We start from the raw sequence: 27,106 nt of genomic DNA, 5'->3' as shown, positions 1-27,106 counted from the left end.
AAACAAGAAATTTACGTGATAACTTTATTACATATTGTAGGGTTCATATTGGGGGAAAAGTCCTAAAATAAAGTAATGAGTGAAAAGCCACAAAAACTTAAACTCAGTGAAAGGTGGAAGCCTGGACATGGTGAAGTGTTTACAGCTATATTTTAGTTACTGGGTCAAAACTTAAGATACTATTACCTATGAAAGTCATAACAAGAATATTGTGACCCACACATGATCCATACACAAACTTATGTTTGGGCATAACATTGGCTTAATTCCCAAGCCCATTACTAAGCAAAAAACCTAAAATATACACCAATCAGTAGTGATGCATTCTGTAGCACCTTCTATTTCCATAATTACCATGGGGATTCAGGGGGGGGTTCTTTAGTAGGGCTGGTGTTCTACCCACAAAATAGTCTGGCTGCCTCCCCACACCAAAGATCGCCCCTGTTTGTAAGTATTCATAATGATTGGGCTACAACCTAGAGCTCTGTGGCCTCTTCCTTTGGTATAAAAGGAACACCCCCCAAAAAAAGAACACTCTATGATTATGGGGGGGTACAGGGTTCCCCAGCCAGGAGAATTCTGGACCTTAAAGGAATAGCAAGTTGTACATAATAGATTTGCAGTGTCATGTGCAATCATCTTTTATATCATATGTTATGGAATTGCTTGTTTTATTCCATAAATTAAAAATTAAAAGAAAAAAAAAGAAACTAAAAAAAATTGGGTGGGGTAGCTAAGACACTGGTACAGAAGGTTGTAATTCAAGATCTTTAGAGGTCAGAACATCTAATCAGAAGTAGAGACAAAAATAAAACCTTATACTTGGGCTCAAAAATATAGATGGGAGAGGCATGTTTTGAAGTGGTTTCTCACCCCCAAAAGTTCTGAGTGGTTAAGTTAGCACAATTTTAAAGACACTCAAAGGCTCAATTTTCATCTCAAGAGGGCAAAGGGAAAATTCCAAAGAACAGAAAAGATTACAAGCAGTATTGGGTTTTTTTTTTTTAAAAGAAATTGACTAAGATCAGTAACTATTAACTCACAATTCTACTTTCTCACACAAATTTCATAGAGACACAAATAATCTCTGTACAATAAGATTTTTGTCTTCTTAATGAGAAGGGAATGAGATCAAAAAAAAAGAAACCCATCCATATGAACAAAAATATAGCAGGAAAGAACTAGAAATAATGTGGGTACCAACCAATTGCTTGAGCAGGTCTATGAAGGTAATGGAATACACTGTCAGAAATGACAAGAGATAAAACAAAACCAAAAGAATGAAAAAAAAAGACAATGTGAAATATCTCATTGGAAAAACAACTGGCCTGGAAAATAGATCAAGGGGAGAGAATTTCAAAATTATTGGACTATCTGAAAACCATGATCAAAAAAAGAGCCTAAATATCATCTTTCAAGAAATTATCAAGGAAAACTGCCCTGATACTCTAGAACCAGAGCATAACATAGACATCGAAAGAATCCACCAATCACTTCCTGAAAGAGATCCCAATATTTATAGCCAAATTCCAGAGCTCCCAGGTCAAGAAGAAAATACTGCAAGCAGCCAGAAAGAAACAATTCAAGTATTATAGAGCCAAAGTAAGGTAACACAAGATTTAGGAGCTTCTACATTAAAGGATATGAGGACTTGGAATATGATATTCCAGAAGGCAAAGGAATTGGGATTACAACCGAGAATCACCTATCCAGCAAAACTGAGTATAATCTGGGAAAAAAATGGATATTCAATGAGATAGAGGACTTTCTAGTATTCTTGATGAAAAGACCAGAGCTAAATAGAAAATTTAACTTTCAAATACAAGACTCAGGAGAAGCATAAAAAGGTAAACAGGAAAGGGATACCAAAAGGGACTTAGTAAGCTGAAACTGTTTACATTCCTACATGGGAAGATATTTGTAACTTAAGACTTTTCTCATTATTAGGGTAGTTAGAAGGAGCATATATAGACAGAGGGCACAGGTGTGAGTTCAATATGAAGGAATGATATCTGAAAAATAAAAATAAGGGGTGAGAGGAGTGTGCTGGGAGAAAGAGAAAGGGAGAGATAGAATGAAGTAAATTATCTCACTTAAAAGAGGCAAGAAAAAGCAGTGGAGGATAAGAGGGGGGAGGTGAGGGAGAGTGGGTGAAGCTAATTCAATTGGGTATAGAAATCTATGTTACCACACAGGAAAGTAGGAGGGGAAGGAAGTGAGGGCAGATTGGGGGAAGGGTAGTCAGAAGCAAAACACTTTTGAAGAGAGACAGGGTGGAAAAAGGGGGTGCGAGGGGAGAGAGAGAGAGAGCGAATAGAATAAATGGGGGGAGGGAATAAAATGGAGGGAAATACAATTAGGTATAACTATGAAAAAAATTTTGAAGCAAGTTTCTCTGATAATGGCCTCATTTCTCAAAAATATGGAGAACTAGGTCAAATTTATAAAAATAAGAGCCATTCCCCAATTGGTAAATGACAAAAGATATGAATGGTTTTCCGATGAAGTCATCAAAGGTATCTATACCTATTAGATTGGCTAATAGGACAGAAAAAGTAAATGACAAAAATTGGAGGGAATGTGGGAAAAATGAGACTTTAATGCATTGTTGGTGGGGTTGATCCAACCATTCTATAGAGCAATTTGGAACTGTGTCCAAAGAGCTATAAAACTACGCATACCCTTTCACATAGCAATACCACTGCCAGGTCTGTATCCCAAAAGAGATAAAAAACAAAAAGGAAAAGGACCTATATGTACAAAAATATTTATAGCAGCTATTTTCTGAGGGAGCAAAGAATTAGAAGTTGAGAAATTGAGGAATGGCTGAACAAACTGTAGTATCTGATTACGATACTATTATATACTATAAGAAATGATGAGCAGGATGCTCTCAGAAAAACCTGGAGGGACTTGCACGAGCTGAAGCAAAGTGAAATGCATTGTATACAAAGTGACAGCCACATTGTGAGATGATCAGCCATGACTGACTTAGCTATTCTCAGTGATACAACGATCCAAGACAATTCTGAAGGACTTATGATAAAAAATGCTATCCATCCCCAGAGAAAGAACTGTTGGTGTCTGAATACAGATTGAAGTCTACTCTTTTTTAAAGTTTATTTAATGATTGTTAAAAATTGTTTTTACATGTAACTGGAGAAAAATAAAATACTAAATAGTTTTAAAAAAAGAAAGAAATGACAAAAGTATTCAGAGAAACCTGGGAGGAATGTATAGGCAATGGCAGAGTGAAATGAGAAAAGCCAGGTAAAAAGGTTTATGCAATTCATATGCCATTGTAAAGAAAAGCAACTCAAAGACTTAAGAATTCTGATCAATGTAATTACCAACTAGACTCCAGGGGCAGAATGAGACATGTACACTGTTAGACATAGGCACAGTGTAAATTTGTTTTGGGTGAATATACTTATCTATTACATGGGATGTGGCGGGGGGAGGGAGTGACACCCTCCCCCCAACCATATACAACCTGAATAAAGGTCCACTTAATGATTTAAAAAGTATTTATCAAGCACTTACTATGTCCTAGGCACTGTGCTAAGTTCTAGGGACCAGAACAAATAAGTAATAGTCTCCACCCCTCAGAGAACTTATAGTCTAATGGAGGAATCCGCACTAAGAGAGACGACGCCCATACCAATGAGATCTATTAAAATACCTAAGTATGTTCTTTGATTTGGTTCCACAATCAAGTTTTTTAAAAAGTTTAATCTATTTCTCTTAACAAAGGAAATACTGATAGGAACAAAACCTTCACATATTAGTACAAAACAAAAAAGAGCAGTAAAAATTAACAGAAAAAAAATTCTTAGGTTCCTAGTTTAGACTTGGTCTCTGGGGAATGTCTGAACAAGTTGTGGTATATGATTATAATGAAAGACTACTGTGGTATAAGAAATGTCAAACGGATGCACTCAGAAAAACCTGTAAAGACTTACATGAACTGATGCAAAGTGAAGTGAACAGAACCAGAAGAACAGTGTATGCAGCATCAGCAACACTTTGTGATGACCAGTTGTGAATGATTTAGCTATGCAATGCAATGATCCAAGATAATTCCAAAGGACTCATGATCAAGAATGCTATCCAACTCCAGAGAAAGAAGAACTGACGGTGTCTGAATGCAGATCGAAGCAGACTATTGTTCACTTTATTTATTTTTCTCGTGGAGTTTGCTTGTTTGTTGGTTTTTGGTTTGTGTTTTATTTCACGACATGATTAATATGAAAATGTTTTGCAAGACTGCACATGTATAACTTATATCAAATTGTTTGTCATCTCCAGGAGGGAGGGAAGGAAAGAATTTGGGATTCCAAATTGTAAAAAACAAATGTTAAAACTGTGTTTTCATGTAGGAAAAAAATATAGTTAAAAAAAAAAAGCACCTGGTCTCTGGACCAGCACTTACAGTAATCTTGTGCTGTGCCACCACACAGGTCAATACCCTGTTGTTTTTTTTCCTTGGTGCTGTACCCTCAAGAATGGGTGAGTCAGTGTATATAGATCAGCACAAATCCATTACTATGACTGAAAAGAACTCTAAAGGCATTGTCCGATGGTAGATCAGTATTGTCACATTCCTATTGGCATTTTAATGTGAATTGAAAAAAAGAAAGATAGACCAGTTAATAAAATCCAGCAAGTCCACTTAAATCCATAGAAATGAAGCCAACCAAATAAAGAAAAATCTAATATGACCACAAAAAGGACAAAACTGGTAATCAGGTCAATTTCACTAAGTGACGAACAGAAAAGATCGAGGGCCGAGGAAGATGAGAATGGCAGAATTGGAAGCGTCAATGGTCATGTGGTACCACTCAGGTTCTCTTTCCTCTATCCTTTTCCCAAAATGGGGAATGAAAACCATCAAGAGCTATCAAGTTCCTAGTATCGAGTCTTCTAGGAGAAAAGAAGGAAGTAATCTAGTGCATTTTGGACATAAAGCCAGGCATAGGCTATATCCCTGGGCCAAAATAGACTTTCTGGTACCAAATGCCAGCAAAGAATAGAAGTTCTGCCAGAATCTGATGTTGCTTGAGATCACAACCTCCCAGATTTACCCTTGCCAGATTCCCTGGTAAGCTCTTGGGTCCTCTATTTCAAGGAATACGTCAGCCAAAGCTACTGGTATAGCTAACTATCCCTTTTATCCAAACAAAATTTATGGTGAGGACAACAAATAATTGTGGAAGGAAGATGGCATGATCACAGATTTAAAGCCAGAAGGGACCTCAAGCATCTTTGAATTTGGGTCTTTATCATCATCTCTTTAAGCCTATTTCAATAGCCTAATAATCTCCTTGCCTCTAGCAACCTAACATGGGCTTTGGGGCCTTTCTAAACTCTTTAGTTCCTCCTCCAATACAGCAAGAGTCATGTTCCTAAAGCACATGTAGCACTGCGCCACTCCTGTGCTCAGTAAACTTCTGAAGCTCCCTATCACCTCTCTCTACGACCAAATACAAATGCTTCAATTTGTCACATCAAGACCTTTGCAATCTGGCTCAAATATACTTTTGCAGATTTGCTTATATACATCACTTTCCTTCATACAATCTATGGTCCAACCCAGAGGTGTCAAATACTCAGCCAGTGGCCACAACACAAAACTTAAATTACAATTAGATTGAAATGTAATTGTGACAATGATCTCCAAAGGACTCATGATAGAAAATGCTGTCCACCTCCAGATAGGGATCGGATGGATTCAGAGTACAGATTAAAAGTTTTTTTTTCTTCCCCCTTGCTTCCCCCTGACCCCCGAACGTAGCTGATGCAGAAATGTTTTTTCCATGACGGTAGTATCATATTTCCTGCTTTCTCAATGGGTGGGGGAGAGGGTGGGAGAAACTGAAAATGAAAATAATGTTTAAAAAATGTAACAGAAATGTTTAATGACATAAAAATGCAATAAAACGTATGGTTAATTTGTGGTTATCTAAGTTAATATGTAGCCCACAGGGGATCTATTTCTATATGAGTTTGACACTACTGTAGGCAGACAAACGAGACTTGTTGCTATTGCTCACATAGGACATTCCATCCCTCGCATCTGCCACCATACTGATTCTTCCTAGAGTCCCTTCAAAGCTCAAAACCCCTCTCATCCATGAGGTCCTTGTCTTGCTCCCCCCTCAGCTGGTAGCACCTCCTTCCTCTCCAAGAATTTCGTATGTAATTCCTATGATTACACATGATTGTCTCTAACTGTAGAATGAAAGTTTCTTGAAGGAGTGAGACATCTCTAAGGTGTCTTCCAACTCTAAATCCTAAGATGCTATGAAGCTTAAGGCAAACACAGAGGACTAATTATTTGTCCAGTAGGAAGAATGAAGTCAAAAGGTAAGACATCAGAGCCAGACTAAAATACCCCTAAACTAACAGACAAATGCTCCAACATACCTCTCCTTGCTGGTGGTGATGGTGGTGGTGTCGTCGATGGCGCATTGATGGTCTCTTCAAGGTCAATCTGGTTGAGAGTTTTTTACCTGCAGCATCCCAGGCATAGATATTAAAGCTTGTTTCTAAATTATGGAGATGTAGAGACCTCTTGACGAGGACAACACCCTCAGCAGTCACTTTGAATCTTGAATCATCGGAGTAATAGGCATTCAGCTTTCTTCCAGAACAGCTTTCAAAGTGAACTGCAAAGTACATACACGTCTGATGAGAACTTGTCAGATCAGTATAGAGTGGAAGCTTCTAGAGGGCAGGGCCTGCTTCATTTTAGGGGGAGGATCTTTGTATCCCCAGTCTAGCAGAGTGTCTGGCACATAGGAAGCTTTTAATAAAGACTTATTGATAACAGATGATACCATACCCTTCCAGGGAGTTTTGAGTGGCAAGAACAATCAATTCATCCACCCATCAAGAACAAAACCTTAATACACCATTTATTACTGGGCAAAAAAGGGTACAAATAAGTAAAGGGCTTGTACTTTTAAGTATCAAGCTACAGATAGTCTTCCAACAGGATGTTTGAGATAGAAGACTCCACAAACAAACTTCTGTTGTTGTTCAGTTGTTTCAGTTGTGTCTGACTCTTTATGACCCCATTTGGGGTTTTCTTGGCAGAGATACTGAAGGTTTGCTATTTCCTTCTCCAGCTCATTTTACAGATGAGGAAACTGAGGCAAACAGGGTTAAGTGACTTTGTGATGGAAACTAAGGGAAGCCATACCAGCAGTGGAGTGGCTAAACAAACTATGGTACATGAATGTAATGGAATACTATTGTGAGATGGGAAATGATAAACAGGAGGGCTTTAGAGAATTTAGGAAGACTTTAATTTTTTAACATATATTTTTCCTTTCTATGAGGAAGAGGGAAGGAAGGAATAATTATTAAGCACTGACTGTGCTTTACAAGTATTATCTCATTTGGTAATGGGAGAAACAGGAAAACAAAATGCATGTTAATTAGTTTTTTTAAATGACATTGATTTGATCCAACCTATCTATGTACAATGATATGTAATGTCACTTGGTGGCTCGAAAGCTAGAGTAGGAAGACCTGGGTTCAAGCCTTGCCTGTGACACATGTGACACTTCCAAAGTTACAAACTCACAGTACCCAAGATGACATCCTCAGACTCTAAGGTGGAAAACTATTTCTATATAGTTGTAGAATTTTCTCACCTACCAAAGAAATCACATGGCTGGACCGTATCAACATGGGAGTTCCAATGTAGTCTCTGTTCAGGGTTCTTAACTTCAAGGGTTATTTGTTTTTGAAGTAACTGAACTTCTGAGATATTTTCCCCCTCTAAGTTGCTACTAAGTACTTGTAACTTCTCTGCATTGCAATTTCTGCTAAATTAAACTGCTTTAACATTCTAATTCTGAGGGCCCTTTCTCTTTCTATTACCTGGCCAGGTGCTGCTGAATTTGTTTAAAAAAAAAATTTCCTATGAAAAGCTTTGGCTGCAGTTCCTTTTTCTCCCACCTGGTGTCCCTCTAGGCAATAGTTTGGATGCCAGAGAATCATGCTTCTCTCCAACCATAGCAAAAACAAGCCTTTCTTTTGTCCCACTCCCTCATTTACACAGATGAGGAAACGGAGCCCCTGAAAAGTTAAGGACTTGGCTAGTGTCGGTGCCAAGATTTACAGTCAGAAAACTTGGGTTCGAGTTCAGTATTTTCCTCATCACATGCTGCTCCTTGGCCTGTAGTATTTCTAATCTGGACGCGAGGATTGACCTGACCCCTTAACCTCACAATCATCCTCAGCATTGTTTTCTGGCCGGCCTCTGAAGGCAGAGATTGTATGGGACCAAGAGAAACACTACAGAGGAAAGAAACTGGTTTGATTCTGGGTTCTGCATCCTGCTCCAAGTCCATCTCTGGGGCCTGTCTGCTGCTCTGAAAAGAAGGACATGAAGCAGTCAAGGGTTTTCAACCTTTCTTAGGTCGTGGGCCCCTCTCCGGCAGCCTGCTGAAGCCTACGCACCCCCATCTCAGAATCGTGTTTTTAAATCCATCAAATACACAAGAAGAAAACCAATCATTTTGAAATATGTCTATCAAAGGGTTTGTTGTTTTTTTTAAGTTCTTAACCTCAAACTAAGCACCTTTGGCCCCATCCATCTCTTAATTCCTTCACTAATGATTTGGCTCTTTCATTAAAGAAAACTTAGAACAAGTCAGAAATTCTACCCTGTCCTCCATATTAGCCCTGAATTTGTCTACCACCAGTCCTTGGGTCTCTTTCATTAGGCATAATTTATAACAAGTCAGAAACCATGCCTTGTATCCCATATTAGCTGTGAATTTGTCTATGGCTCAGCCTAGTTCTGGAATTCCCTTCACTTCTCTGCTGTTTGCGGAAGGGCTACTAAGCCAGGAGAAGGGGCAATAGGCCCTAGAAAGTGGACCAGTAGATTTTGAATTTGAAGTGGTTGCCAAGAAGGATTTGAGGAAATAGTCCGGGCTGTGGGCAGAAGCTTTCACAAGTGAGAGTCATTGCATTAGAAAGGGCCACAGGACCGCACCTGATAGCTTTCTCATACCAGCCAAGCCAGCTGTGCCTGCTGATTCCTGCCACAACCAGAAGTGGAGGGAAATGAAAGTTAGAGGGAACCCTTGTGGTTGTTAGGTGGTTCAGGAACCAACAGTCCCAAAAAAGGCAATGGCTTTGGAAAGAAGCACCTAACTCTACAGCCCTTTTCAGCCTTAGTCAAAGGCCCCACCCCATAGAAAAATGGAGAGAGGAGTCTCTTACCCTGCCCCCCAGCCCCAAGGAGAGAGCAGCCTCAACTGGAATTTCCAGATCCAGTGTGGGAACCGCCCTTCCTAGAAACCTGAACCTTTTCTGCTGATGGCTGGGGAGATAAGAAATAGGTGGGAAGAGAGCAGAGGGACTCCAAAGTTGTGGGGAAATTCTGATTAACCCTGCCCAGGGAAGGACCACAGCTTCAAAGGCTGCTGGCCAGGGAGGCCAGCAAGGGGTTGGGCCTTTTCTAAAACTACCAACAGTAATGCAGTCCATTGGAGAGAAGGGTATGACTTGGAAGCTGGGAAGCCTGGTTTGAAGCCTGGCTGGGCAAATCATTTCACCCCTCTCTGAGATTCAGTTTCTTCATCTGTAAAAAGGGGATAGGATCCCCACAATCTACCACTACCAGTTTTCAGTGGAGAAATCCCACTGTAAATGATGGTAGCTATGGAGGCACAGTGGATGGTGGGGTTAGGGAAAACTGAGTCTGCATTGTGTCTCAGACACTTGTCTAGCCCTGAACAAGTCACTTCACCCGTGCCTTGGTTTCCTTATCTGTAGAACAAGCATAATAATAGCACCTACTTCACAGGGTGGTTGAGAGAAACAAAGGAGATGATATATGTATGTGGAAGGCTTCGCAAATATTAAAGCATCATGTCAATGCTAGTTATTAGGCCTCTGGGTGACATAATAGAAAGAGCGCTTGCTGGGAGCGGAGATGGGAAGACCCAAGTTCAGATCCTGACTTAGATACTTAATGGCAGGTAATTCTTACAGCCTCACTCTTCTCATCTGTAATTTGGGAGAATAAAAAACAGCACTACCACCCAGGGTTGTTGCAAAGATCAACAGAATATAAGTCCTTTGCAAACCTTTAAATACTATATCAACGCTAGCTATTGTTATCATCCAGTCTATTCCAACGTATGAGGCGCTAGGTTTATTTTTTAAACAGCAGAGATCCTTTAGAGGCACACTTGGGATGTACAAATCACTTCACTTGCTGGGGGCAAAGTCCACCTCCCCACCCCCTATTTCCTTAAACGAATACAAACTGAATTACTTGAAATTTCTCAAGTTATTTCAGCTGAACACATCAGAGGCAGAGAAATTATCTTGATCTAAAACAGTGACACGGGAGTTAATTAAGGTCTTTTGGTCAAGGGGAGGGGCTTTGAAACATTCCTACTTTCTGAATTTAACCTTCAGTTCCTCCTCACAAATGGAATGTGAATGAGCAAGCAACCCAAATCTCTGTCCATTTACAAGCTCCTAGCCTCACTTGATGGATGAGTAGAAAGAAAGGATGGACTGGACCCAGCCTGGTGAAAGCCTGCTAACCACTTGGGTTATTTCCACGACCAGGTGGAGAAGGGATATAGGAAGAATAATGGAGTCTCCTGGAAGCAGTGACTTCAGCACAGTTCCCACACACGAGGTTTGCATTATTTATTGGTTTTGCCTGGTTTAGGAGAGTCTTCCCACAACAAACATAAAAGAATCCGTTGAATTTCCCGGCACTTTAACACTTAAACTCATAGCCTCATCCACAAAAGGAACAGGCATTACCTGAAAGACAAGATCAGAGCATTACCAGACACAGACCAGCTTTCGAAGCTTATCTGGGTCACCTTGAAATTGTACAAGTGACAAGCAAAGACATATTTCTCTAACATTATTCATATTAAGATAAACAGGAAGGGAGAACTGGACAGAAGAGGAGAGCTCAGGGAAGGAATAGCCTTTGGTAAGCATGTGCCAGGCACTGGGCTAAACACTTTACAAATATCTCATTGGAGGTTCAAGCCCTGCTTTTTTACAGATTTTTTACAGACAAACTAAGTGACTTGTCCAGGGCCATACAGGTTATAATAGAGCCAGAATTCAAATGTAGGTCATCTAACTACTTTGGCCCTTTGTGAACAGAAATCCAGTTAAATTTCCTGCCAGACTAAACTGATCTAACTAATTACCCAGTTGTCTCTCTTGGTGGATGGCCCCATGATTTCTAAACACTTACTGAATATCAATGCTCAGCAGAGACTGTGTTCTAGCATACAGTTTTGAAAAAAAATTGGTAGACTTGGAAAGTGTTAGCTCTTGAAAAGGCCCCTGATAATTCTGACCCAATTTCATGGACCCGAGGAGCACCCAAAAAAAGATTTCCAAGGTAGTAACTGGAAAAGCAATTCTGAGAGTACTCTTGTAGTGAGAGTAAATTAAGTAAAGGAAGTTAAATAAAAAATTTAAAGCACAGGTCACCCCTTTCCCACCCTGCAACCTCCTGGGATGTGCCCTAGAGACCACCAAACCCTACTTTAGGGAGGGAGGTGATAAGAAAAGCCAGAGAGTCACACAAATGGAAGAGTTTGGCTTTGGAATCCAATATTGGGATCCAAGGATATTCACGTTAGGTCACCATGTTTTATAAACAAAAATGAATCAAAGTTTTCTCAATCATCCAGCTTTTTAACCCCAAACATTTTTCCAGTCTGAGATAAGCCACTTGGAATCTCATGTTACACCTAAGGAATTCTTCCCCAGCACATACAAAAGCTGCCTTTTTAGAAACTCTCATGAGCAACCCACCTGAACCCCATCAAAACCTCCCCCTTGACAGAAGGCAACCACATGACCTTGGGAATGGGGAGTTTATTTTCTGCGTAATTTAACAAGTTTTATAAAACCATCCAGTATGAAGCAAGTTATTTATGGCCACCACCCACATCAGCTCCAATCCAAAAACACCCCAGCACGAACGCGGCTCATTTGACAAAAACCAAACACAGTAATAGTTAGCATTTATGTAATACTCTAAGGTTTGCAAGATGTTTTACACATCACCTTACTTAAGCCTCACAATAAGCATGGCAGGTCAATGCTATTATGCCCCCATTTACAGATGTGGAAATTAAGGTTCCGAGAGAAGTTACCGACTTACCCAGTCATACCACAAACATGGTACGTGTACTTAAGATACACATATAGCTAGTAGCCTTTGAGATATAATTCAGATCCAGTCTCCAGATCTCCAAACTTATTCCTTTTCCCACTATATCACACTGCTTCTCAAAATAAAATAAAGCAGAAATCCTTCATTTGGGGGGAATCATCCAAATTGACAAACCATGGGTTGTGACTTGAGCCTTCTAGGTAGCGCAGTGAATGGACCACTAGAGTCAGGAAGACCTGAGTGCAAATGTTGCCTCAGACACTTATAAGCTAGGTGACGTTGTGAAAGCCACTCTTAGCTTTTGTCTGCTTCAGTTCCCTCATCAATAAAATTGGAATGCTAATAGCACTTACTTTCCTGGGTTGTTGTGAAGATAAAATGAGGTATTTTTGTAAAGCGCTATTTTATTATTATTAATTGGGGCAGGTGGTCAGGACTAGGGGGTCATCATGCTTATACCAAAGAGTAAAATGAAAGACTAGAGAATGTGGCCAAGCCCATCTAGCTGACACTTCGATGATCCCTGGGAGCACGATTTCCCTCTCAACCAGGGTGTGATCCCTCAGTTCATCTTAAAAAGGTCAAGTGCAAGTCTTTGTGGCCAGGAGGCCTCCTCCCACAGCCTCTAACCTGGATCCCTAAAGCTCACGGCTCCTACCGACCAGGCCAGGTTGATTCTCTCATCCCTGGACCAACCTAAGTTTTGCTGCCAGGTGAGTTTCATAACCAGAGTGCCACCTGTCAGGGCATGGCGTGGTCACAATCTGCTTAGCAAGAACAAGCTCCACACAGATGAAATCACTGACCCTTGGCAGCGATATTCACCATCCAGGCTTCTGTTCCGACTCATGCCTGGCTGGTTTTATTTTATTGGGCAGGGTTCCAGCTTCATTTAACCTCCGCCTCTCATCCGAAAAGTAGGAATAATCGGCAGAAAGCCATGTGCTTTAAATTAAAAAAAAAAAAACAAAAAACCAACACACACACACACACACACACACACACGTGTAGCTTTAAAATTGAAGGGGACCTTGAGAGACCATCAAGTTCAACGCTTTCATTTTAACAAATGAAGAAACTGAGACACAGCAGGGTCAGTTGACTTATCCAGGATCACTGGGTAAATAAGTATGTGAAGCAGTATTTGAACCCAGATCTTTCTAAGTCCAGTGCCCTATTAACTACACCCCCTAATTGCTTATCATTGTCAGCCAATATTATCAAACAATTCATTCAGTATTAATACTATGATTAATAAATACTTATTAACTTGGCCCCTACAATGTGCAAAGCACTACCAAGAAAAAATATGACTGGCTCTTTTCTCAAAGACCTCATAGGCTACTAGGGGGTGGAAAATACAATAGCCCTGCAGATAAGTATGTGACAAAGTCAGCACTGACTGGGGCAAAGGAGAGAGTCAGAAAAATAGCAGAAAAAAGCAGGGAGCACAGGCTTATAGAGACAAGAGAAAGAAATCGGGGCAGACTTCTTGGAAGAGGTAGTACCTGAGCCTAGAAGAAAATCTGGAAAGACAGAGATGAGAAAATGCAAGTCAGGCAGAGGGGATGGACTGAACAAGGTGGGAATCTCTATACTGAGGTCCAGTGTGACTGGAACATAGGGTCTATGAAAGAGAGTAATGAAAATAAAGTGGGTGGTCAGTCTTAACTGCCACATGCCAACGAGTTTGTTTTAACCAATCAGTGCTTCACATGGACATGTTTTTCAAGAGGGAATGACAGTGCCAGACCTGCACCTACCTTCCTGTGACTCAAAAAAATTAGGATGTGATCTCCCTAGCAACCAGTTCTCTTTTTAAACTTAATATTCTCAGCACTTAGCACAGTGCCTGGCACATAGTAGGTACTTAATAAGAGCGGATTGGTAATGCAAATTGGAAAACCATCTGGCAGTAGGGAAAAACAGGCCATAAAACAGGCCAAACCCCTGGACCACCTACTGGGACTTTGTGATACCCACCCCCTTTCCTCCTTCCCTTTTCTACAAAGGTCATTGGACACCTGGGGCCTTACCAGGTAATCCCTACTGCCTGTATACTTGTGCCACTGGAGACAGGAAATCAATGAGACATACTTGATTGAGAAACCCTCTCCCCCAACCATCTACTTTGAAGGTGGCCAAAGGACCCAGGCATTCCACATGCTCACAAAGAGGAATGATCTGGCAAAACTCAGGCGTGCCAACCCCAAAGTTGGCCTCTTGGCCTGCTGACCCCTCTTCCCTTTACTGGCCTGAAGACCTTTGTGCCTGGAGTTCAGCCAATCTCCTTGGTTCTACCACTGCTCTGATTACCCTTTGACCCCTGCTCCCAACCCAGGGGAGCTTCACAAGGGTGAGAGTTTAAAAGTGTCATAATGCAAAAGGAAGAAACAAAGAGGAGCCCTATCAATAAAGGCCTATTGTTTTATGAATCAACAGCCTGTCTAAACGGACCGAACTCCTTATAAATACGGCTGTTACAGGCTGGGATGAGAATAGTCCAGGTTCCAGCACTTACTAGCTGTGAGCCTTTGGGCAAATCTCAACTTCGTAGGTCTGTTTCTCTATCTGTAAAATGAGGATATCACTACCTACTTTATTTCCACAATCAAATATGAAAGCAGTTTGATCTTTATAGAGAGATGAGATGTCATTAATACTGCTACCAGTGGCAGCATGTTATGGTTTAGTGGGAAATATACTGGATTTGGGTTCAAATCTCAGCTCTGCTATTTATTAGTGGTGAGACCCTGGGCAAGTCACAACCCTTCTGGACCTCTACTTCCTTTACCTGTAAAATAAAGCTGATCTATCTGTAAGATCCCCGATAGCTCTAAATTTAGGATCCCAAGACCACCATCACCACCATAATAGAGCATCAGTCTATCTAATTGTTAAATGAACAATTGCTAAAGGAACCTTATACAAGGTACAAGAAGGAAGCCCACTTATTAGGATAGAAGCCACTAATAAAACAATCCCATTCCTTCTTCTTTTATTGTTCTTCAGTCATTTTCAGTCATGTCTGACTTCCTGTGACCCCATTTGGGGTTTCCTTGGCAAAAATACTAGAGTATCTTCCTGATATAGTCTTTCTTCGGTTCATTTTACAGATGAGGAAACTGAGGCAAACAGAGTTAAGTGACTTGCCCAGGGTCACACAGCTATTAAGTGTCAGAGGCTGGATTTGAATTCAGGATGAGTCTTCCTGATTCCAAGCCTGGTGCTCTATCCACTGCACCACCTTCCTTCTTCTAGGGATTCCTACATCAAGTTTCCCTCTTCTCCTCCTCAGTAAAGTTTAATTAAGTCACTTACTCCGTCTGTTTGGCACCACTTGACGTCAGAGATCTACCCACCCTCTCTCTAACCAAAAGTGGTTTGTTCTGGGACCAATACCGAAGAGTCATCCTCAGACACCACACCTGTTCTGCTGGAGGGGGGGAAACTATGTGCTTACTTTGTTGTGCAACAGCACAATGAATGGGAAATGGGAACTCTGAGGCTCTTCCTCCCTCCATTCAGGGCTGCATGGTTCCCATGTTAGGTATAGCGACCTCCAAACCCTCAAGAGATCATTCACAAAAGCTGTAAACTAAACAGACTTCACATCACTCCGCAAGCAGAGATGCTTAAATTTAAACCTGGGGGGGCGGGGGGGGGGGGGCATGCCTCAGAGAGCAAACAGTCCAAAAACTCTCATCTTATAGAACAAGAAACTGGGAGCTAGAAAAGTTTAAATGGATGTGTCCAAGGGCAAATATGCAGTAAGTTGGTTAACAGAAAAGCGGGGGATTGGAATCCAGGTCCTCCAGCTTAAACTGTCTCTATCGTACCACACCATAGTTAGGGATGGATTTCCTGTAATCCGGTTCAGCCGTTCTTTTTACTCTAGCTGGTACAAGCTGTATATTTGGAGTTATTTGTAGAACTCATCTGATGGATGGATAAGTGAGAGGCAGCAGAAAGAACTGGACTCCAGCATCTGGACCTGGCCAGCAGTGGCAGGTCACCTGCCGGGGCCTTGGTTTGCTGATCAATAGAAGGATTTCTTCTGTCCCTTCAGCTCTAAAGCCTAAGATTTGCTCTCCAAGCCTACTGCCTCATCATTCCCTACCTTGTATGGCCTTCAGAGCTGTCCAATTCTCTCATCTAGCCTTTTCCTTCTTTCCTTTTCCTCCTACCTTTTCTTGGCTAACCCTTAAAGGAGCCTTTATGTTGGATCTCCAGGCAGTTCAGGGTGACTCCTGTGTCACACATTCCAGGAGAGTGAGTAAACTTTAGAGATGCCAAACCTTTAGGCAATGAGGTAGCAATGATGATCATGAGCAGAAACTCTGAGGGAAAACTCCCAGAATCACCTCATGAGTGAGAAGCTCCCCGTCTTCTCCCATCTCCTCGGGGACTACCCCTCCCTAAACTGTAGATTAGGACTGTGAAGGAAAATCAGCTGGACTGTAAATCAGGAGGCTCGGGTTCTAGTCCTGATATGACTCTGATATTAATCTTAAACACAGTACTTCCACCAGTTAAAAAGGCTCTCGTTCCTTCATCAGTTTAAAAAAAACAAAACAAGATACTGGACCAACTGAAGATAGCTAAGTTTACAAAGCACTTCAACGCAACCTCAGTTGATTCTCATCTATCCCTGCTGAAGATCCTATTTTACAAATGAGCAAAACTGTGGCTTAGTAGCTTCACCCATTTCCTCATCCGTAAGTCGAGGACCATAACACGGCCTACTTCACAGGGTGGTGACGATTAAATGAGGCAAGAGATGTAAAGCACTTTCTAAACCCTAATGCGCTGCTGGGAAGCTGTGTGGTGAACAGCTGGTAAGCACCAAAGGCAGGATTCAAACACAGGCCTTCCCCGATTCCAAACTCAAGGACTCTTCCCATGTTGCCTCTTAGGTGAGGCCTCCAAGTTCTCAGTCTATGCTCCTCAGAGCTGGTATTCTCCACATCTTTCCATAGAACAGATGCTGCTTACAGCAGATGGAAAAAGAGGGTTGGTGGATCCACTGGCCAATTCTCCTCGACGAAGAAGGGGAACTCATGATGTAAAAAAACAAAATAAAACCAAACCAATGACAACTAGATATTCATTAAAATTTAGAGGGGAAAAAAAGTAGTGGTAAAGGAAAAACAAGATCACATACTAATTCTTTAAAAGGAGTAGCCAGGTAAAGCCTTTGTTAACCTTTATGATGAGCACCGGGGGTGGTCGTACTGTATTGCCCATACAACATCACGATGCAAACATGCCTTAACCCAGAACAGAAGCTCCCCAAGAGTTAATGGACTTTTGTGACAAAGAATTTTGCTGACACTCATTTCAGAAAAACTGTAAGGCTTTTGTTGAACTCAGAAATCTTGGAACTATTCGATGATTTTTTTTTTTGCAAAGTATCAACATTTCCTCAACAAAATATAGAAGACGCTTGAAACGCTTTTGAGTTTGGCCCGCTGGGAGAAAGTATGGTCCCCCTGCTTCTGACATTTGGAGCAAAATTCCACAACAATTCAACGGAACAGCTGGAAAAGAAAGCTACAGAAGCTGGGCGTTTCCCACAGATGATGCTTTGGGTTTTTTTTAGGTCACATGGATTTGCAGATGACTCCAGAACAAGTACTCGCTTGTCCAACAACTTTTAAAGGAGTTTCTAAAATGCATGTTAGCATCACTTTTTACTACTCAGAACAATGGAGCATTTATATGAAATGCAATTGCTTCCTAATAGTTACAGAAACAGCTTGGCTTTAGTAGGCCTCAAGGGTAAGAGACTTTAACACTTTATTCCTTTGGGGAAAAAAGAATATAAAAAGATCAAGGCTTTTGAGAATGCAGGATGGTCACAAAGGCCTCATTCCTATCTTCCACTGTGGCCAAGTCCCTTCTCAGCAGTGTGGTAGAAAGGAAAGACCAGGGTTTCTAGCCTGGCTATACTACTTAGGAAAAAAAGTAATTCTATTCTTTGTTACAAAGGAGGGTACAAAGGGAAATTGTGATGTAAAAGAAATCCACCATGACATTAATAAAAATTAGAATAACTAGGGCAAGTAATTCCCCCTCTCTGTTTTTTCTTTGGGCCTCAATTTCCTAATCTGTAAAATGAGCTGGAATGCTATGGTCTCTTCCATATCCTACAGCATTTTGAAAGTATTCCACACCTCTTTTAATAACCTTATAGAGCTGACAAGTTAACAATTCACATAATCAAAAGCTTAATAAAACCATTGAAATGAATGAAAGCATGAATAATAATGATACTTCTTCACTCCAGGCACAAGGACGAAAAGATGACAAAAGCAGGGATTCCAGGGATTTAGCAGATTATGGGACTGAGTGACAGGCAGTTCTGGCTGCCAGCCTCAGGGATTACTCAGCACTGGACTCTACAGACACTGCCCTGGGGAATCCAAATTGAGGGCCAAGCAGCAAGTCTTATGTGATACCAGAAAGAACTGAATGGACTCAGAATTACTCAGGAGACCTGGACTAATCTGCCATGCCCTAGCTCCCCAACTAGGAGAGGCAGTTATGGCCACCAGAATGCTCTAAGTGCTTAGGGGACAGCTCTCTGGCACTTATGCCTGGGTCATGTTTGGTTTTTGATGGGAAGAGCTCCCTGCTTGGTTCTATCAGCTCTGTTATTTCAAAAATAGGCTCCAGACATACCTATCAGAGTGGCTAACATGACAAAACAGGAAAATGATAAATGTTGGAGAAGATGTGGGAAAATTGGAACACTAATGCTTTGTTGGTGGAGTTGTGAACTGATCCAACCTTTCTGGAGAGCAATTTGGAACTGTGCCCAAAGGGCTATAAAACCGTTGACCCAGCAATACCACTTCTAGGTCTGTATCCCAAAGAGATCATAAAAAATGAGAAAAGGACCCACATATACAAAAATATTTATAGCAGCTCTTTGTGGTGGCAAAGAATTGGAAATTGAGATATCCATCAATTGGGGAATAGCTGAACAAGTGAATGCAATGAAATACTACTGTCGCATAAGAAATGATGAGCAGGCAGATTTCAGAAAAAACTGGAAAGACTTATATGAACTGATGCTGAGTGACGTAAGCAGAACCAGAACACTGTACACTGGAACAACCAGTGAGATGACTGACTTTGTTAGACTTAGCTTTGCTTAGCAATGCAACTCCAAAAGACTCACAATGGAAAATGCTATCCACATCCAGAGAAAGAGTCTGAATGTGGATGGAAGCGGACTTTTGCTCCCCTTTTCTTTGGTTGCTTTGTTCCTCCTTTCTTGCAGTTCCTCCATTAGTTCTAACTCTTCTTTAGATCGTAACTAATGTGAAAATGTTTAATATGAATGTATAAGTGGAGCCTATATCAGAGTGCATGCTTCTTGCGGGGGGAGGGGCGGGAAGAGAGGGAGAGGGAAAAAATATAAAACTCAAAATCTTATGGAAGTGAATGCTGAAAACTAAAAATTAATCATAAAAAACAAAAACAAAATAGGCTACAGAGTCTAGGCAAGAACCCAACAAAAAGGAGGTCGGTCTCTCCCACTCAGGAATACCTAAGTGATGGTAGCCTGCCCACCTAGGATACCCATGCAGAGGAAGAAGGGGGGGGCTTTGAATGTTACATTAAGCACCTCGGACCTACTTCAAAGGAAAGGCTTTGGCAAGTTGGAAGGGACCTTAGTAATCATCTGGTTCATCATCCTTATTTTATATATGAGGCTCAGAGAGGTTAAGTGACTTGCCCAAGGTCACACAGCTAATTGGTAGTAGAACTGGGCTTGAATCCAGGTGTTCTCTCTCCTAGTCCAACTGCTCTTCTCACTTAACTTCCAAGAGCTCCTTGGATGAATGCTCTTTACCTGTGTCCACTATATCCCTGCCCTGGGCTTTGGGGCATTCATCGCTGATGTCACAACCCTTCCCCTTTATCTCTTCTGAAAATTGCTATGGCTCTGGGCTGTATTCTTGCCCCTGGACTGTCTGATCTGCCTCAAGTAGGTTTCCTGAAACCGATCAAGGCTGGCCCTATTAAATGGTGAAGGTAAGTTGTGTGTCCTCTTCTATGCTGGCATCTAGGAATAATCTTCTAATCATGATTCCTTGTCCAATAAGAAAAATTCCCCTTTATCCTGATTCAAAACTCAGAGGATGGGCTTTTTCAAATCTTCTTTTAGGAATTGTAATTCTGCCTCTCAGCATCACATTTCAGTAATGGAAAATTTCAGAAATCTCAATGGTCAGCTAGGTCGACCAATAACTGGAAGAAAAAAATCTTCATTATGGCATACCCTAATTGTGGTCAGACAACCTTGGCTGATGATCTCTCTTTTTGGCAGTGGAGCAAAGCCCAAAGATCTAGGTTCTATGCCTCATCTTTACCATTCACTAGACTCTAGGCAAGCAAGTCACTTCAAAGACTTTCCAAATGTTAGGTAGCGTCATCTGAAAAATGGGGTAATTGCCACCTGCCTGCCCTCCCCATCTCATGGTTGTCATGATTCAGTCAGCAATAGCAATGAAAGCACACCTGTGTCCAGAGTTTCGGCATTACTAAAATCAGGGTGGGTGTGGGCCCAGCGCCTCTCCTGAGATTCCTTCTCTTCCAGGCAGTTGTGAATATTATCTATTACAGTACAGTTAAAGCAGGGGCTTGGCCACATATCCTTCTCATCAGTGCCTTCAGGGGTGGGGGTAGGTCAACAGTATTTTTTTTTTATCACTGCTTCTAAAAATATCCCAAATGGCCCTAGGTCACAACTCCCCCACGCTTCTCCCTCCTAAAATAAATGAGGGGGGTAGGGAAGGGGAGGGAAAGAACCAAGTTCAACTGGCTGCTTTACCCAGCCCTGAGAAAGAGAGACAGAGACAAAGAGACTGACTCACTGCTAACTGATTAAGCCAAACTAAATACCATAGAGATGGCCTTTCATAGTGGGGACAGACCTTGGAGTTTTCAGTTAAACTATTATTTCCTTGTAACATATAGGACAAGTGACTGTTCCTCTGAGCCCTATGGCAGGCAGTGGTGGCCCAGTAGAGAAATGGACTTGGAGTCAGGAAGACCTAAGCTCACGACCTTTACTCGGAGACCCTGAGAGCAAATCACTTGACTTCTCTTTGTCTCAGCTTCCTCACCTGTGAAATGGGAAAGTGAATTGCATCTTTGTCACAGAGCAATTGGGAGGATCAAAAGATATACCGAGGAGGTCCAGGGCTTTGCAAACCTTAAAGACTAGCTATTATCTCTACATGTAATCCAGCGATGGATGCAGTGTGGCCAAGGCACCTATAGATGTCATATTCATTGTGGGAAGAGCACTAGACTTGGGAGTCAAATGGCTTTGAAGTCCAATTTCCAACACCACCTGTGTGAAGCTTTTGTCAAGTCACTTCTACTGGGAATGTCCATTTGCCCCATCCATAAAATGGTGCCAATACCGGCACTAAGACAACTCTGTCCAATGGTTGTGTGCTTTTGTAAACCTTAAAACTCTAGAGAAAGGTGAATTTTTGGGTCAAGAATACCGGTGGGGAGGGGAGGGGGGCGGGGGACTGGCTCATTAAAGCATTTCCTAAAATGCCCAGAAGAAAAAAGAAGTTCAGAAGAAAATACAGACAAGTGGGACAGCTCTGAAAGTACCATGTTTGATGTATTATATACTTTAAAAAACGCTGAGGAAAAACAGCCCATCGCAACTTGCTTCTTCATTAATACATTTCCAAATTCTGTTACCGATCCTGGGACTAATTCTGCCCATCGCTCTCATCCTCTCTCCGGCAGTTCTTTGTCCTAGACACATCCCCTTCCCTCCCCAACCTTGCCTTTCTTTACCTTTTCATTTTCAGCACAAAAGAAGCCAGAGTGGGTGTCATATTCCAGATGGGAGTTGTTTGTTGTCTGAGACAGATAACCACTCGGCATCTCATTATGTTTCAGCAGCAGCTGGATGGACTGAATCGCTGACAGTGCAGTTAGTATGTTGACACTTGACAAGGCCCATTTATACAAGGCCTTTGGGGAATTTAAATAGCACAGGAAGCTCCCTGCAAGAGCTTTATGTAAATAAAATCAGCTAAACACCTTGGAAATGCTAGGGTGTTTGCTCCCAGGTTTTATCCTGACAAAACAGGTTTTCTGGTCCACCAGGGAGATACCAGAAACCTTAATTAGTCTAAGCTAGAGTTCCCCCACCCCTTTGTAAGTGTTAACACCCAGAGCATCTCAGGATGCTTAAAGTAGCCAAGAGGGCCAGAAGCAAAGATTCCTGCCAAGAAAATCAATTTCAGGGGAGAATTATGCATTAACTAAATGCAAAGGCAGTCATGCTGTGGGATGAAGCAACCAGTTGGCTATCAATGCCAGATTTAAATACTTTCTCTTCTCATGCTTAATGCCTGAATTCTGCTTAGTGGGCAGGGGACAGAGGTTACCATCTATCAAGAGTCAGGGGAGGTTAGGACCTACAGAGCTTCAGGTACTCTTTCAAAAACACCCTTTTAAGCCATTAGACAAAGATCTTTGAGAAGCCACAGTTTTGATTATATAATACGTCAGTTATCTCTAAGTGTCCATTTTCTTCTGGAGTCAGGTGGCTGTGGTTCCCAGAATCCCTCTGGTTTATGGGAAAACCGTATGCATAGCAAGGTCATTCATACCAGGCTGTTCCATTGAGGGTCACCAGGGAAAATATTCTGCAAAGCTCACGGAAGCACCATTAATCCAGAAGAGTACTGGACAATTTTCCAATTGTTAAGTATGGACAAAAAATAACTTACAGAGAAGAGTATGTTTTTTAAAATGCTAAACACAGGGTTTGGTGCTGGAAAGAATGTTGGAGCTCAACACCTCCCTTCCCCCTCATCTTACAGTGAGGAAACTGAGTTTAGGGGAAAAGTCCCACAGGTGGTTATGTAGCAGAGCCAGGATTTTCCATTATATTCCACTCCTCCCCCTTTTAATCTTGGCCAGTGATTTATTTTTTTAAAAGCACTTCCCTGTCTATAATTATAATGACCAGGGTTGGCCTAGAAGAAGATCTGAGAAAATGTTCCTTCCTTCCTTTGCAAAGGTAGAAGAACTATCAGTGTGGAATACTGTTCTTTTCCCATCCCTTTCCCTTTTACTTTTGATTCTTTGTTATAAGGGATGGCTTGCAGATTGTTTTTTTTTTTAAAAGTCAAACAAGATATGAATAAAGCTTTAAAAAAAAACCTATCTTCCTTATACAACTCCTAGAGAATTATAGTACAAAGGATACCGTACTTGCAATCTAAACTTATAGATTTTAGGGAGTCCATGAACTTAGGATAAAAAAAAATGCATCCTTATTTTCACTAACCATTGATTTCCTTTGTAATTCTGTGTTTTATTTTTTTGTGCATTTAGTAACATGCTTCTGAGAAAGGCTCCATAGGCTTCCCCAGAAGTTGTAGAATTGTTGCTGACCTGCCCTGGTAAAGAGGAAGTCTCCTAACCAGGAGAAACTCCACACGGATGAAATGCCAGGTGGCCACAACACAAAACACCACCTTTGGAAGGCAGCTGAAGGCAGAAGGTTGCCATTCATCAGATCTCCACACCAGCCCTGCTTTATTAAAGGGGAGAGAAATGTGACACAGCTCCACCAATTAAGTGTCCTAATTACACACTTGGGTTGTGTGTGCATGACTAAGCAACCTCATATCCAGCATCTTACATAAAGAAAAGCTTATGTGCTTATAAATGCCCACATCATCATATGAAATGCCGCAACTGATTCCGTAATCCCACGGATGCCTACAGATTTGAGCATAAGTCCGGCGGAACAGAATTGAGAGAGATGGGGCAGCTAATTAAAAGGCAAAGGTGCTGCCATGTTTTGAACAGGCTGGGAAGGACTCCTCTGCGGGATCTTGCCAACAAGTAATTCCTGTGGATGATCCTGGGGAGAGGAAGAAGGCTAGACCCACCTCCTTGGCATCTCCTGAGGACAGACAGGTGATGTGGTCGCAAGAACACTGGATCTGGCTTTAGAGGACTTGACTTCAAAACATCTCTGCTACTTCCCACCACTGCAGGCTTCATTGTCCTCATGTGTAACATGTGGGAACAGGATCGAATAAATGAAAAAAAAACTGCATAGCTACAGAACTTCCAGCTCTGAAGCCTATGACCACGACCTTCAACCTTTGGGAACTATGCCTTGGACAGAAGAGACAGAAGCCCATCCTAGAAATGTCGCAAGTCCCATCTATTGACAAATTTAAATATGACATACTTTGGTGGTACAGTGGATAAAACGTTGGGAGCACATACAGTCAAGAAGACCAAAGTTTGAATCCTGCCTCTGACCCTCACAAGCTCTGTGACCCTAGGCAAAGTCATTTAACCTCTCAGACTCAGGAGATATACATTATATAAAGATATATATAATATATATATATGGGTACATATATACATACAGCTATACATTTAAAGTGCTAGCTACTATTACTGTTGTTATTAAATTAGAGGTGAAAAAAAATAAATTTACAGGTGAGTCTGCAAGGCTATGTTTTCATTAAATCCACTAAATAGACTAAATCAAAGATTTAGTGCCTACTGTGTTATGTGAGGGGCAGCTAGATGGTACAGTGGATAGAATGCCAAAGTAGATACTCACTGGCCCTGGAGTCCGGAGGACCTGAGTTTAAACCCAGCCTCAGACACTAAGTGTGTGACCTTGGGCAAGTCATTTAATCCTGTTTGCCTCAGTTTCCTCATCTGTAAAATGAGCTAGACAAGGAAATGGCAGACCACTTCAGATCTTTGCCAAGCAAATCCCAAATGTGGTCATGAAGAGTTGGACATGACTGAAACGACTCAACAGGTTGTATCAGGCACTGAAGGACTCTGAGGGAGGTGTAAAATAATATTGGATTTTTCCTGCCATCAGAATCAAGGAGAGAACAGTTATTCCAACAAAAATAAAAATAAACTAACATTAGGAGACATAAATCATTGCTATAGGTCATGGTAAAGACTTGAGTGTTTTGAACTCTTGAAGGGGGTGCCCTCAAACCCCCCTGACCATCTTATAAAGGCTCTGGACCCCTTCTCAGACCTCTGTTTTTAAATGCAGAAAACAAAATCCACAGGATAGCAAAGGAAACCAACTATGATGAAAAAAAGTTATCAAAATATTAAAAATAAAAACCCCATGTTTATGGGCCCCGGGTGAAGAAGTGCTGGTATAGACAATGAAAGCTATCAGGCCAGATCACAGTGGGCTGAAGTGGTCAGACACGATTGAAGCCCATTCACTCAAATATTTGGGCAAAAAACGAAACCAGATACAACTTAGAACATGGACATATCACTATATCAGGATAGTGGTGAAAGAAAGCTTGATAGAAGTATATTTATGGAAATTGCTGAGGTCAGGGTATTAGAGGTATAAGCTAATTTGCATCAATTTTCCTTCCTTCCTTTGGCATCCAGGAAGGGTCTTTTTTTTTTTTGATGTTTGCTTTAAAATAGTTTATTACAGTTCTTTTCTCCAAAGTTCCATTGAGGCATGGAAGGAACCCTGGGTCCCAGAAGACCATATGCTTGGTGAGCAGAAAGCCTGCGTACAGGCAAGAACAACCAGCCAACCAAAGTTCGCCCAAACCCATCCCCCTTCATTGACCACAGGATGAATTTCAATCAGGGCAGTTTTTAAAAGACCTTATCTCCTAAATCATTGAGGCAAAGCACCCACATTTCTAGAAGGAGTATATTCAAAATGAGAAAAATCAGGGGAAAAGATGTAAAATTCAAAGAAGGGTTTCTACATAGCCGCTTTATGGAATGAAACCAGGCTTTGGACCTAGTGTTGTGTACTCCTCATCTTCTCAAAAACCACAAATACATTCCCCCTACATTTCATATTCAGCTCCGTTTTCCCTTTGCTAGTACCCCAGAGACACTTTATGTGGCCACAAGCATGAGTCAGCACTAGGTTTCTGTTTTAGCCACTTCACGGTTCCCATGTTCCATACTTTCATTAGTTGATGGTGAGTCATTTCACTGCTACTGGAGAATGATCTCCCCACCTTCAGTTATTTACCCACCTGAGGGGGTATGAGCAGATAACTTATCACTTACAGCGGTCAGACCTGAGTTTGGTGCTTAATGCTTTTAAGGGAACTGCTAGGTTTTTTTATGTTCAGAGATTATATTAAGGCTTATAGAAGATGAACAAGGATCCAAGCAGAGTCCTGGGCCCCTTGGGCAGTAGTAATCTGGTGAAGTTTATGGACCTGTTCTCAGAACCATGTTTAAAATGCTTAAAACTGAATCCATAGAATTACAAAGGAAACAATTATTAAAATTCTAATTTCCCCCCCACTCCAAGTCAAGATAGAATTATTACTCCAGATGAACTCCCCTTCACCTCTTAAAATCTCTAGCTTCCTTCAAAGCTCGGCACAAGATCGGTCTTCTCCCAAGAGGCTGACTGGTTATATATTTGTTTTTCCTTCTAGGTGGTAAGTGTTGTCATGGGCCCAGATCGAAAGTGAGATCCTTGAAAAAAGAGGCTGTCTTTGTAGCCCCAGCCACTTGACAGAGTGCCAACTATTTACTAAATGCTCATTGACTGATTAAAAGAAAATGGAGAACTAGTTTGTGGATTATGCTTAGAGGCAAGAAAGCTAGAGATCTCTTCAGGTGCATGACTGAATAAATGCCACGTCCCAGTTGAGGGCTGGCTTTATCTCTAAAATGCTTTTTACATCTTTCGAACTCCAGATGATTTAAATTTTAATGCCAAATCCATATATTCCTTTCCATAGACATACAGCGAAGCCTTATTCCTCTAAGCAAATGCATCCCTTCTGGACAGAGTCTTAATAAGCTCAATACAAAAAAATTGTATATACATCTCCATTATCTTCTCATGCAGAC

General features: G+C 41.4%; 1 protein-coding gene across 1 annotated transcript in view; it reads right to left on the bottom strand.

Moving 5' to 3' along the window:
• The window catches only part of LOC118841911 (cadherin-1-like), a 63,243-nt gene that overhangs the window by 19,912 nt on the left and 16,225 nt on the right, over positions 1 to 27,106 (bottom strand). The window contains exon 3 of the mRNA XM_036749607.1: positions 6,427 to 6,668. Coding sequence (XP_036605502.1) covers positions 6,427 to 6,668 — 242 coding nt within the window. The remainder of the gene's footprint in view (positions 1 to 6,426; positions 6,669 to 27,106) is intronic.

Source organism: Trichosurus vulpecula, chromosome 3, assembly GCF_011100635.1.
Source record: "Trichosurus vulpecula isolate mTriVul1 chromosome 3, mTriVul1.pri, whole genome shotgun sequence".
Lineage (NCBI taxonomy): Eukaryota > Metazoa > Chordata > Mammalia > Diprotodontia > Phalangeridae > Trichosurus > Trichosurus vulpecula.
The sequence above is the reverse complement of the archived record's forward strand: the minus strand, read 5'-3'. Positions and strand labels throughout refer to the sequence as shown.